The 14,839-nt window shown below is 43.0% G+C and overlaps 1 protein-coding gene across 3 annotated transcripts in view; it reads right to left on the bottom strand.

Moving 5' to 3' along the window:
- prkar1b (protein kinase, cAMP-dependent, regulatory, type I, beta) overlaps positions 1-14,839 on the bottom strand; it is a 314,879-nt gene that overhangs the window by 83,054 nt on the left and 216,986 nt on the right. For all 3 annotated transcript variants that reach the window (XM_070900752.1, XM_070900754.1, XM_070900753.1), the window contains one exon: positions 10,345-10,405. In XM_070900752.1, the coding sequence (XP_070756853.1) occupies positions 10,345-10,405 (61 nt within the window). The remainder of the gene's footprint in view (positions 1-10,344; positions 10,406-14,839) is intronic.

The following is a 14,839-nucleotide window of genomic DNA, read 5'->3' as shown; positions in this document are numbered from 1 at the left end:
CATTGGGCATCCTGGAGAAATTTTCAGAGGGAAATGATTGGGAAACTTTTGTGGAGCGACTCGACCAATACTTCATGGCCAACAAGCTAGATGGGGAAGAGAGTGCTTCCAAACGAAGGACGATCCTCCTCACCGTCTGTGGGGCACCAACGTATGGCCTTATGAAGAATCTGCTCACTCCAGCGAAACCCACGGAGAAATCGTACGACGATTTGTGCACACTGGTCCGAGAGCATTTGAACCCGAAGGAAAGCGTTCTGATGGCGAGGTACCGGTTCTACACCTACAAAAGGTCTGAAGGCCAGGAAGTGGCGAGTTATGTCGCTGAGCTAAGATGCCTTGCAGGACACTGCGAATTTGAAGGACATTTGGAGCACATGCTCAAGAGATTTTTTTTGTACTTGGCATTGGCCATGAAACCATACTTCGCAAACTTTTGACTGTGGAGACCCCAACCTTGAGTAAGGCCATAGCGATAGCGCAGGCATTCATTGCCACCAGTGACAATACTAAGAATATCTCTCAGCACACAACTGCTGCTACAAGTACTGTGAACAAAGTGATCTTGTTTTCGAATCGTAACATATAGGGCAGGTCACACATATCTGCAGCTGCACGTCCGCAGATGACTCAGAGTCCACCATCAAGGGTGATGAATGCAAGGCCATTAACACCTTGTTGGCGCTGCGGGGGTGATCATCGTTTCCATTCATGCTGATTCTAAGAGTACGTTTGCAAGGGCTGTGGAACAATGGGACACCTCCAACAAGTGTGCAGGCAAGCTGCAAAGCCTGTTAAACCTGCAAACCACCATGTTGCAGAGGAGGACAGATCCACGGAGGATCACGACAAACCAGTCTCAGATAAAGGAGGCAGAGGTATATGGGGTGCACACATTCACCACGAATTGCCCCCCGATAATGCTGAATGTTGAATTAAATGGACTCCCGGTGTCAATGGAGCTGGACACAGGCGCGAGCCAGTCCATCATGGGCAAAAAGACTTTCGAAAGATTGTGGCGCAACAAGGCCTCAAGGCCAGTCTTAACTCCAGTTCGCACGAAACTAAGAATTTACACTAAAGAACTGATTCCTGTAATTGGCAGTGCTACCGTAAAGATCTCCTACGATGGAGCGGTGCACAAGCTATCACTCTGGGTGGTACCGGGCGATGGTCCCACGCTGCTCGGCAGGAGCTGGCTGGGAAAGATACGCTGGAAGTGGGACAACGTCTGAGCGCTATCGCCCGCTGACGACACATCGTGTGCCCAGGTCGTAAACAAATTTCCTTCGCTGTTCAAACCAGGCATCGGGGAATTCCAAGGAGCAAAAGTGCAGATCCACCTAATTCCGGGGGCGCGACCCATCCATTACAAGGTGAGAGCAGTACCGTACATGATGAGAGAAAGGGTAGAGATCGAGCTAGACTGGCTGCAAAGAGAGGGCATCATTTCACCGATCGAGTTGAGCGAGTGGGCCGGTCCTATTGTCCCAGTCCTCAAGGGAGACGGCACCGTCAGAATCTGTGGCGATTACAAAGGAACTATCAATTGTTTCTCCCTGCAGGACCAATACCCACGACCAAAGGCCGACGACCTCATTGCAATGCTGGCGGGAGGAATGACGTTCACAAAGATGGATCTGACTTCAGCCTACATGACGCAGGAACTGGAGGAATCATCGAAGGCCCACACCTGCATCAACATGCACAAAGGTCTTTTGTTTATAAGACCTTTTGGAATCCAATCAGCGGCGGCGATATACCCGAGAAACATGGAAAGTTTACTGAAGTCAGTCCCACACACCGTGGTCTTCCAGGACGACATCTTGGTCACAGGTCGGAACACAGTCGAGCACCTGCAGAACCCGGAGGAGGTTCTTAGTTGACTCAGCCGCGTGGAGCTCAGCTTAAAACTCTCGAAGTGCGTTTTCCTGGCACCTGATGTGGAGTTCTTGGGAAGGAGGATTGCGGCAGACGGCATCAGGCCCACCAACGTGGAGACAGAGGCAATCAAGAACGCACCGAGGCCACAGAACGTGATGGAGCTGCGGTCGTTTCTGGGACTCTTGAATTAATTTGGTAACTTCTTACCGGGTCTCAGCACACTGCTAGAACCACTACATGTCTTACTACGAAAAGGGGGCGAATGGGTTTGGGGCAAAAGCCAAGAAAATGCCTTTGTAAAAGCGAAAAAATTGTTACGCTCAAACAAATTGCTTGTGTTGTATGATCCATGTAAGCGTTTGGTACTTGCATGTGAGGCGTTGTCATATGGCGTTGGGTGTGTATTACAACAAGCTAATGATTTCGTGAAACTGCAACCGTTTGCTTATGCGTCCAGGAGTCTGTCTAAGGTTGAGAGAGCCTATAGCATGATTGAAAAAGAAGCGTTAGTATGTGTCAATGCGGTAAAGAAAATGCATCAATACCTGTTCGGGCTAAAATTCGAATTGGAAACTGATCATAAGCCACTTATATCCCTGTTTTCCGAGAGTAATGGGATAAATACCAACGCATCGGCCCGCATCCAGAGATGGGAGCTCACGTTGTCCGCATACAACTACGCATGAATTGGCTAGAATAGACTGGCAAAGGATACTTAAAGGGTTGACGGTGGATAAGCAATGGCAAACATTTAAAGATCACATGGATGAACTTCAGCAATTGTACATCCCTGTCTGGAGTAAAAATAAAACGGGGAAGGTGGCTCAACCGTGGCTAACAAGGGAAATTAAGAATAGTATTAAAACCAAGGAAGAGGCATATAAATTGGCTAGAAAAAGCAACAAACCTGAGGACTGGGAGAAATTTATAATTCAACAGAGGAGGACTAAGGGTTTAATTAAGAGGGGAAAAATAAGAGTACGAGAGGAAGCTTGCAGGGAACATAAAAACTGACTGCAAAAGCTTCTATAAATATATGAAGAGAAAAAGATTAGTGAAGACAAACCTAAGTCTCTTGCAGTTGGAGTCAGGTGAATTTATAATGGGGAACAAGGAAATGGCAGACCAATTGAACAAATACTTTGGTTCTGTCGTCACAAAGGAAGGCACAAATAACCTTCCGGATGTACTAGGGTACAGTGGGTCTAGTGAGAAGGAGGAACTGAAGGATATCCTTATAAAGCAGGAAATTGTGTTAGGGAAATTGATGGGATTGAAGGCCGATAAATCCCCGGGGCCTGATTGTCCGCATCCCAGAGTACTTAAGGAAGTGGCCCTAGAAATAGTGGATGTATTGGTGATCATTTTCCAACAGTCTATCGACTCTAGATCAGTTCCTATGGACTGGAGGGTAGCTAATGTAACACCACTTTTTAAAAAAGGAGGGAGAGAGAAAACGGGTAATTATAGACCGGTTAGCCTGACATCAGTAGTGGGGAAAATGTTGGAATCAATCATTAAGGATGAAATAGCAGCGCATTTGGAAAGCAGTGATAGGATCGGTCCAAGTCAGCATGGGTTTATGAAAGGGAAATCGTGTTTGACAAATTTGCTGGAGTTCTTTGAGGATGTAACAAGCAGAGTGAATAAAGGGGAACCAGTGGATGTGGTGTATTTGGATTTCCAGAAAGCATTCGATAAGGTGCCACACAAAAGACTACTGCACAAGATAGGAGCTCACGAGGTTAGGGTAATATATTAGCATGGATAGAGGACTGGCTAACTAACAGAAAACAGAGAGTCGGGATAAATGGGTCATTTTCAGGTTGGCAAACTGTAACTAGTGGGGTGCCACAGGGATCAGTGCTGGGGCCTCAACTATTTGCAATTTATATTAATGACTTGGATGAAGGGACCGAGTGTAACGTAGCCAAATTTGCTGATGATACAAAGGTAGGTGGGAAAGCAAGTTGTGAGGAGAATGCAAAGAATCTGCAAAGGGATAAAGAAAGGCTAAATGAGTGGGCAAAAATTTGGCAGATGGAGTATAATGTGGGAAAATGTGAGGTTATCCACTTTGGTAGGAAAAATAAAAAAGCAAATTATTATTTAAATGGGGAGCGTTTACAAAATGCAAAGGGATCTGGGGATTATTGTACATGAAACACAAAAAGTTACCATGCAGGTACTGCAAGTAATCAGGAAGGCAAATGGAATGTTGGCCTTTATTGCAAGGGAAATAGAGTATAAAAGCAGGGAAGTCCTGCTCAAACTGCACAGGGCATTGTTAAGAGCACAGCTGGAGACCTGCGTACAGTTTTGGTCTCCGTATTTAAGGAAGGATATACCTGCATTGGAGGCAGTTCAGAGAAGGTTCACGAGGTTGATTCCTCAGATGAAGGGGTTGTCATATGAAGAAAGGTTGAACAGGTGCTTGGCCTATACTCATTGGAATTTAGAAGAATGAGAAGTGATCTTATTGAAATATATAAGATTCTGAGGGGGCTTGACAGGGTAGATGCAGAGAGGATGTTTCCTCTCATGGGGGAATCTAGAACTAGGGGGCATAGTTTCAGAATAAGGGGCCGCCCATTTAAAACAGAAATTAAAAGGAATTTCTTCTCTCACAGAGTCATGAATCTTTGGAATTCTCTGCCCCAGAGAGCAGTGCAAGCTGGGTCTTTGAATATATTCAAGGTGGAGATAGTCAGATTTTTGAATGATAAGGGAGTCGAGGCTTATGGGGAGTGGGTGGGGAAGTTGAGTTGAAGCCAGGATCAGATCAGCCATGAACTTATTGAATGGCAGGGCAGACTCGAGGGGCCAAATGGCCTACTCCTGCTCCTATTTCTTCTGTTCTTATGTATAATATAGACACCCAAACAGTCAGAGGGAGATAGAAGAGCAAATATGTAGGCACATTTCTGAGACATGTAAAAACTATAGGGCTGTAATAGTAGGATTTCAACTACCCTAATATTAACTGGTATAAAATTAGCGTGAAGGGCATAGAGGGTGCACACTTCCTAAAATGCATTCAGGAGAACTTTTTTAGCCAGTATGTAGCAAGCACAACAATGGAGGAGGCAGTTCTAGATTTAGTTTTAGGGGATGAAGCTGCGTTGGTGGAAGAGGTATCAGCAGGAGAGCATTTTGGTGCTCGTGATCATAATTCAGTTACATTTAGGGTAGTTATGGAAAAGGACAAAGACAGACCAAGAATCAAAATTCTCAATTGGGGAAAAGCCAATTTTGCTATGTTGAGAGTTGATTTAGCCATAGAGGGCTAGAAATAGCTACTTGAAGGTAAATCAGTATCAGAGCAGTGGGAGGCATTCAAGGAGGAGATCCGGAAGGTTCAGAGAAAGTATGTTCCCTTAAAGAAAATAGGTGGGACTAACAAATCCCTGGACGTTAAGGGACATATACGGTAGGATAAAGAAAAAAAGGGAGGCTTATGACAGATACCAAAGGCTAAAATTTGCAGAAACTGTAGAGGAGTATAGAAAGTGCAGGGGTGCAATTAAAAAGGAAATTAGGAAAGCCAAGAGAGAGCACCAAAAAATTTTGGCAAGCAAAATCAAGGAAAATCCAAAGATGTTTTATAAATACATTAAGAGCAAGAGGATATCTAATGGAGACCATAAAGGTAACCTGTGTGTCGAGGCGGAAGTAGTGGATATGGTTCTTAATAAATACTTCGTATCTGTTTTCACAAAAGAGAGGGGCGATGCAGACATTGCTATCAGGAAGGAGTGTGAAATATTAGATGAAATAAACATAGTGAAAGAGGAAGTATTAAGGGATTTAGCAGCTTTCAAAGTAGATAAATCCCCAGGCCCGGGTGGAAAGTATCCCAGGCTGTTGAGAAGCAAAAGAGGAAATAGCAGTGGCTCTGACCATCATTTTTCAATCCTCTCTGGCTACCGGTGTGGTGCCGGAGGACTGCTAATGTGGTACCTTTGTTTAAAAAGGGATACACCAAGTAATTACAGACCAGTCGGCCTAACCTCGGTGGTGTGAAAATTACTGGAAAAAATTCGGAGGGACAGGATAAATCTTCATTTAGAAAGACACGGATTAATCAAGGACAGTCAGCTTGGATTTGTTAAGGGAAGGTCTTGTCTGACTAACTCGATTAAATTTTTTGAGGAGGTAACCAAGAGGGTCGATGAGGGTAGTGCGTTTGATGTAGTGTGTATGGATTTTAGCGAGGCTTTTGATAAGGTCCCACATGGCAGACTGGTCACGAAAGTAAAGCCCATGGGATCCAGGGCAAAGTGGCAAGTTGGATCCAAGATTGGTTCAGAGGCAGGAAGCAAAGGGTAATGGTTGATGGGTGTTTTTGTGACTGGAAGGCAGTTCCAGTGGGGTTCCGCAGGGCTCAATACTAGGTCCCTTGCTTTTTGTGGTATATATCAATGACTTAGACTTGAATGTTGGCGGTATGTTTACGAAGTTTGCAGATGATACACAAATTGGCTGTGTGGTTAATGCAGGTAATGAAGAAAGCTGTAGACTGCAGGAAGATATCAATGAACTGGTCAGGTGGGCAGAACAATGGCAAATGGAATTCAATCGCAGAAGTGTGAGGTAATGCATTTGAGGAGGGCTAACAAGGCAAGGGAATACACATTAAATGGTAGGACACTGAGAAGTGTAGAGAATCTGCATGCCCACAGATCCCTGAAGGTAGCAGGGCAGGTAGATAAGGTGGTTAAGAAGGGATATGGAATACTTGCCTTTATTAACCGAGGCACAGAATACAAGAGCAGGGAGATTATGCTTGAACTGTATAAAACACGAGTTAGGCCTCAGCTGGAGTACTGTGTGCAGTTCTGGTCACCATATTACAGGAAAGATGTGATTGCACTAGAGAGGGTACAGAGAAGATTTACGAGGATGTTACCTAGACTGGAGAATTTTAGCTGTGAGGAAAGATTGGATAGGCTGGGTTTGTTTTCTTTGGAACAGATGAGGCTGAGGTGAGACCTTATTGTGGTGTATAAAATTATGAGGGGCCAAGATAGAGTGGATAGGAAGGACCTGTTTCCCTTAGCAGAGGGGTCAACAACCTGGGAGCATAGATTTAAAGTAATCGGTGGGAGGTTTAGAGGAGATATGAGGGGAAATGTTTTCACCCAGAGGGTGGTGGGAGTCTGGAACTCACTGCCTGAATGGGTGGTAAAGGCAGACACCCTCACCACATATAAAGGGTACTTGGATGTGCCGTAACCTACAGGGCTACGGACCTAGAGCTGGAAAATAGAATTAGGCTGGATAGCTCTTTGTTGGCCGGCGCGGACACGATGGGCCGAAATGGCCTCCTTCCGTGCTGTAAATTTTTATGATTCTATGATTCAATGATGAAGGGATTCCCTTTGACAATGAGATGAAAAGTTCAGTAGATGGGACATATCATACCATGTATCATCAAGGGCAGGGAAAATGGGGACATTAATGGCCCAAAATGAGCTATGGCAGCAGTGAACTTTAAGAGGATGTAGCTGGATTGGTGAACCACAGTAATAGCAGCATGAATGGCAACAACCAGCTGGAAGCAGACAAGAGCAGCACAGAACAGGCTACTAGTTGAGAGCCAGCAGGCATTTAAGGAGCAAGGGAAAGCAGAGATGCATACCGGGTGGATGTTATGATAGCAGCCAATTGGCAGGGTTGAGAAAGTCTAAAACGAGGTTCAACCAAAATCCAATAATAAAGGAGCTTTGGCCAAAATTAATAACTTAAATATGAGCCATTAATCTGAAAGAAATCACAATGTTGTTGGGAACGGCCAGGAATCTCTTAAAATAAATACATTAAATGGACAGTCGAGAGGAATCCAATTTTATTTTGAAATTAACAAACCAGCTCAAAATGCCTTGTCCTGGAAACCAAGGACCACTTCAACCATTGTGATTCAAATTTAAACACCTCTATCCACATCCAGATGCCAGAGCCTTAGTCCAGCAGAATGGCCGAAGATGGAGCTAAACAGGCATGCCAGTGTGAGCGACTAAAGCAAGGATTTCCAGAAGGCATTCGATAAGGTGCCACATAGAAGGTTTCTGCACAGGATAAGAGCTCACGGGGTTGGGGGTAATATATTAGCATGGATAGAGGATTGGCTAACTAATAGAAAACAGAGAGTCGGGATAAATAGGCCATTTTCCAGTTGGCAAACAGTGACTAGTGGGGTGCTGCAGGGATCAGTGCTGGGGCCGCAACTATTTACAATCTATATTAATGACTTGGATGAAGGGACCGAGTGTAATGTAGCCAAGTTTGCAAATGATACAAAGATGGGTGAGAAAGCTAATTGTGAGGACACAAATAAATCTGCAAAGGGATATAAACAGGCTAAGTGAGTGGGCAAAAATTTGGCAGATGGAGTATAATGTGGAAAAATGTGAGGTTATCCACTTTGTTTTTTTATTTTTCCTACCAAATTATTATTTAAATGGGGAGAGATTACAAAATGCTGTGGTACAGAGGGATCGGGGGGTCCTTGTACATGAAACAGAAAAAGTTAGCATGCAGGTACAGCAAGTAATTAGGAAGGCAAATGGAATGTTCTTTATTGCAAGGGGGATGGGAGTATAAAAGTAGGGAAGTCTTGCTACAACTGTTGGTGAGACCACATCTGGAGTACTGCGTACAGTTTTGGTTCCCTTATTCAAGGAAGGATATACTTGCATTGGAGGCAGTTCAGAGAAGGTTCATGAGGTTGATTCCTGAGATGAATAGGTTGACTTATGAAGAAAGGCTGAGCAGGTTGGGCCTATACTCAGAATGAGAGGTGATCTTATAGAAACATACAAGATTCTGAGGGGGCTCGACAGGGTAGATGCAGAGAGGATGTTTCCTGTCGTGGGGGAATCTAAAACTAGGGGGCATAGTTTCAGAATAAGGGGTCGCCCAGTTAAAACAGAAATGAGGTGGAATTTCTTCTCTTAGAGGGTCATGAATCTTTGGAATTCTCTGCCCCAGAGAGTTGTGGAGGCTGGGTCACTGAATATATTTAAGGCGGAGATAGACAGATTTTTGAGCGACAAATGAGTAAAGGATTATGGGGAGCGGGCGGGGAAGCGGAGCTGAATCCATGATCAGATCAGCCATGATCTTATTAAATAGCGGAGCAGGCTCGAGAGGTCAAATGGCCGACTCCTGCTCCTATTTCTTATGTTCTTAAAACCCATGATAAATGCCTTCTCATATATTGATGTCTGATTAATTATCACTCATGTTCGTTACAGAAAGGGAGGAAAGTTAATTTCACAAACTGGATGTGAAAAAAAGGTGACCTTAGGAAGTTAATTCTTGAATTCCTTTCACAAGCAAGTTTCATTTCCATTACTGAAGATGATAGCCTATATTTTTTCAAAATTAATCGTATAGCAATTTCCAAAATGAAACAAAGTTTTAGCCTTTTTAAACGTTTTCATAATATTTATAACAGTACTGCTACATCCTACAATCACTAGCCTAGATATGTATTTAGTTTCTTTCAAAAATACTTCAACATAAAAGAACTTGAACAATGTAATTCACTTCTCAAAAATTATAGAATCTTAGTCAGAAAGTTTTTTAAAAAGTAGCTGAACGTAATAAAAATGAAAATAGGTTGAAATCAATAAATAATAGGAGATGGTCACTTGATGTGAATTTGAAGATGTAGGTTTGTCAGCTGTGATTATTTCTTATGTTCTCTGTACCTTAGAAACTTGCAGTAATGTGATATCAGTGCTAAAGAATCAATGTTTAATGGCACAGTGTCTTTTTTCCCCTCTAACTGGAATTTGTGTTCTGCTAATGGTGATTGATCATTGAGGATTACATCTTTGTTGTTTTACTACTGAAGGACATCAAGAACATGACCAAATTTCATGGTTATCTAAATAATCAAAGAAAAACAAAACCTTAAGCAAGAAGTCAAATGGATCTTTAAGAAAGCCTGACAGGACTATAAAAGCATTAAAAGAAAGAGCCCCAACCCATTCAACTCCTTAAAGTTAGTTTGCTTAGCCTGTGTAAAGGCACACAAGAGGGTACAACACCATCCTCCTGTGGAATACATTCTCATCTCCTAATCGCACTGTGACCAAACATTTCAGTTGATGTCATGGATTAATTACCACACTATCCTACTTTCCAGCTGCCCACATATGAAATCATTACCAGTCTATCTATTTGTATTAAACTGCTTGAGTCAGCTTAGACACCTTGCAGGACAAAGCTCAGGCACAGAATTCCACTGATGGTACTCAATGTGTGTGAAAAAGTTCTGAAATGTCAGCCACTTCACATTCTTTGTGTGTTGTGCTGCAGGGGCTACTGAGGTCAGCCACAGGATAGTGTCTTTTGGCCCTTGAGTAAAATGCTTAGGTCTGAACAAAGACTGATCTCCAGACAGGCTACATGTGTGGCAATGACCAACATTAACCACAGTTGACAACTGACCCAAAATGGAGACCTTGCTCAGGAATTCCTCATACATCTTCCGCTTCCTCAGTGTACTACCCTGTTCAAAAGGAAAGAAAATGGGAAAGTTAGTGGATTTGATTTGTTTCAGCAGCTGCTACTCCTTATTTTCTTTTGAACAGTTGAAGCATATCTATCTGCTATCTCGCATATAAGCCTTGGGCAAGAGCTTTGGCAAAAATACATGCCAATGTGGATTTTCAAAGATGACAAAAAAATGACAGAATCCTCTGGATACATGTGCACCCAGCACAGTATTATCCACTGTGATATGCTTCCACTTTTACATGCATTTCATTTACCAGAAAACAAACACACTCAATAATCTCTTTCAACTCATTTGACATTCATTCTTATGCATACAAGAAAAATCAATACTTGTTTGTGTGCAAAAGGATATGCAACATACACATTTCAGATTATCAAGAATGAGTTAAACTCATGTAGGTCTTCTTCAAAGCTGCTGGTTTGTGGTTCTCATGGGAAAAGGGACTGCATCACAGAATGGAAGCTCATTCCAAAAAACAGTAAGATCCCTCAGAATCCTATATAATAAAATTGAATTTGACTTATTCCGTCACTGTAAATGGCCCTGATTATCGGGAATAACAAACCCGATATAAATTATGAGCAAGAGAAAAACAGAAGGAATCACTGAATGCAATCCCCAAAAACAGCTGGAATCCCATGTGATAAAAAGAATTTGACTTACTTGTCACAATAAACCAGAAGCGCTGCTAACCTTTAATTGTATATTTGAACAACTACATTCATTCATACAGGTCAGCAAATTTTTCTCAAACAGTAGATTTGGATGATTGGCTTAGCCACCTTTACCTGCATAAACCATGGTATGTTATCAGTGGCTGTTTTTAAGGCTAAAAGACGTAAAGCAGTATCCCAAAGGTTCACAGCACTGATAATTTACATTTTATAAGACTTGGCAGATTAAACTCATCCTTTGAACCTGAATACCCTAAAGATATTCTACATATTCTTGTGTGTATACGTAGCTATTATTAAGATTTCAGCACTGTTTTCTGCCTGAGGGAGGAAAAAGAGGAGACACTACAAAAACATGACGGGAGCTAATTTTGATCCAAAATTATATTATGGGTTAGTCAGACAAAATAAATTAATCATGTGGCAGCAAATAAAATTGCTTTTTAAAAACTAAATGTGATATATTATAGATCATTTATTTAGGAAGAAAAACTCAAATTCCTGGGAGGGATATCCACTGTGATATGCTTCCACTTTATATATGCATTTTATTCAAACATCTTTACCAGAAAACAAACACACTCAATAAATATTGTCCTGGTTTTTGTGAAAAAGCCCACATCAGTCTAGTTTCAGTATTTTAATTATATTTTTCAGTTACATATTTAGCATTTCAAGGAAATTAAAGCAAATATATTTTACTGTATTTCTGTAGTATCTGCATCATGTACAGAATTTATTTTAAATATAGAAAGCAATAGGAATATTATATCATGTAACTGTTTGTTGTATGGTTTCCAATTTCTTCCCTTACTATTCTTCTCCTTTCTAGTTTCTTCAGGCTACACACCATCAAGGTCTCAAGAGTAAGCAACCCTTGTCCTAAATCTCTACCAATGGTGCTCTGAGTCATGCTAGGAAGCATGTGCAAATGGACCAGGAACAATTCTTATTCCAATTTTTCCTCTCCTTGAGCTTCACCACCACCACCCCTTTCAATGCCTCAACTACCTCTGTGCTGTTAAGACTTCTTGTCTGTCATCCAGTCTTGGGTGTTTTATTGCTTCCTCCAGCTCAATGTTGGGAAGACAGAATCCATCATCTAAACTCCCACCACAAACTCCACTGGCCACACCTGAAGTATTGTGTACAGTTTTGGTCTCCGTATTTAAGGAAGGATATACTTGCATTGGAGGCTGTTCAGAGAAGGTTCACTTGGTTGATTCCGGATATGAGGGGGTTGACTTATGAAGATAGGTTGAGTAGGTTGGGCCTATACACATTGGAGTTCAGAAGAATGAGAGGTGATCTTATTTAAACTTAAGATAATGAGGGCGCTCAACAAGGTGGATGCAGAGAGGATATTTCCACTCATAGGGGAAACTAAAACTAGGGGGCATAGTCTCAGAATAAGGAGCCACCCATTTAAAACTGAGATGAGGAAGAATTTCTTCTCTCAGAGGGTTGAGTGGAGGCTGGGTCATTGAATATATTTAAGACGGAGATAGACAGATTTTTGAGCGATAAGGAAGTAAAGGGTTATGGGGAGCGGGCAGGGAAGTGGAGCTAAGTCCATGATCAGATCAGCGATGATCTTATTGAATTGCAGAGCAGGCTCGAGGGGCCAAATGGCCGACTCCTGCTCCTATTTCTTATGTTGTTATGGTCTTACTCCCTTGCCACTAATTCCACCCCCTGTCCCAGCCACTATCTCAGGCTGAACCAGACTGCTCACAATCTTGGTGCATCCCTGAGTTCAAACTCCATAGCCTCTCCATCACAACGATCACTTACTTCCACTTCCATAACATTACATACCTTCATTACCTCCTGACTCGATTACTAGAATCTATGGCCCCAAGTTTCCACACGCGGCAAAACAGGTGCACCTCCAAGCTGGGCGCCCGTTTTTCGCGCCGAAAACAGCGCCTGAAAAAAAACGCTCTATTCTCAAGCGCTTTGCAGCTCGATGTCTGCTTGGCGCGGCGCCCAGGGGGCGGAGCCTACCACTCGCGCCGATTTTGTAAGTAGGAGCGGGCGGGTACCATTTTAATGAGTTTTTTTCGTGCCGGCAACTCTGCGCGTGCGCGTTGGAGCGTTCGCGCACGCGCAGTGTGAAGGAAACATTGGCACTCGGCCATTTTAAAAAGTGCTGCAGAAAAAGTGAAAATTTGTTTATTGAAGCCTTGCAAAGGCTTGTATTTTAATTTTCTTGATATTTCTGTGTGTGAAGGTGAGGGAGTGCATTCTGTAATTAAAGATAGACTGTGATAAACGGGACACATGTACTTGTTTGAGACTATTCAAATTCTTTGTAGCTGTTCAATGTTTAACATTTTTTAATAAAACCACATTGCCCTTCCATGATCAGCACTGAGGCTTCTTGCAGCTTTCTCCCCCTGCCGTCGGTCGGGCCCGTCGGGAACGGCTGCCTGAACTTCTGAGGCTTCCTGCAGCCTTCTCACTGCCTCCTCCCCCCTGCCGTCGGGAACGGCTGCCTGAACTTCTGAGGCTTCCTGCAGCCTTCTCACTGCCTCCTCCCCCCTGCCGTCGGGAAACCGCTGCCTGAAAGGCCTGCCTGAAGCACTTTCACACAGGTAGGAACATGGTTTATTTAATTTTTTCTTTGCTTATAAATTTTTATTCAGGTTGGATTTATTTGTATAATATTTGTATAAGTATAACTAAGGATGTATTGTATAATTTAATGACTTCCCTTCCCCCCCCATCCACCTCGTTCCGGACACCTAATTTGTAACCTGCGCCTGATTTTTTAATGTGTAGACAAGGTTTTTTCAAGCCTACAAAAATCTTCACTTGCTCCATTCTAAGTTAGTTTGAAGTACGTTTTCACTGTGGAAACTTTCAAATGAGGCGTCAGTGGCCGGACAAGCCCCCTTTTGAAAAAAAAATTCTGTTCAAAAGTGAAACTGTTCTACTTGACTAGAACTGCAGAAAACTTAAATGTGGAGAATTCCGATTTCTAAGATACTCCGTTCTCCACCAGTTGCTCCTAAAAATCAGGAGCAAATCATGTGGAAACTTGGGGCCATAGAATGGTTATAGCACAAAGGAGGCCATTTGGACTGTGCCGGCTCTATGCAACACACTTCAGCTAGTTTCACTCCCCCGCTCTTTCTTCGAGGCCCAGCAGTTTTTTTTCCCTTTAGGCACTTATCCTCTTCCCCTTTGAAAGCCACGATTGAGTCTGCCCCCATCATCCTTTCAGGCAGATCATAACCACTTGCTGTGTAAAAAAGCTTTTCCTAGTGTCGCCTTTGGTTCTTTTGCCAATCACCTTAAATCTGTGTCCTCTGGTTCTCAACCCTTCTGCCAATGGGAACAGTTTCTCTCAATCTACTTTGTCTAGACCCCTCATGATTTTGAATACCTCTATCAAATCTCTTCTCAACCTACTCTGCGCTAAGGAGAACAATGTACTCCAATGCTCCCCTTGCTGGTTTCCCATCCTCCACTCCAACATGTCCAAATCTATGGTGCACATATCCTCTCCTGCACCAAGCCCTGCTTGCTCATCATTCCCACCCGTGCTGCCCTACATTGGTTTCCCATCCCCCAATGCCCTAAATTTAAAAGTCTTGTTGTCTTTAATTCCCTGCATGGCTTCATCCAACCCTTCTCTGCAAATTCCTCTAGCCCTAAACCCATTCTTCCTCCCTCCCCCCACCACCCAATCCCTTGATTCTGGCCTGAGGTGCATTCCTCCCTCCCTTCACTCAAACACTGATGG

This window comes from Pristiophorus japonicus, chromosome 15 (genome assembly GCF_044704955.1).
Source record: "Pristiophorus japonicus isolate sPriJap1 chromosome 15, sPriJap1.hap1, whole genome shotgun sequence".
Taxonomy (NCBI): domain Eukaryota; kingdom Metazoa; phylum Chordata; class Chondrichthyes; family Pristiophoridae; genus Pristiophorus; species Pristiophorus japonicus.
The sequence above is the reverse complement of the archived record's forward strand: the minus strand, read 5'-3'. Positions and strand labels throughout refer to the sequence as shown.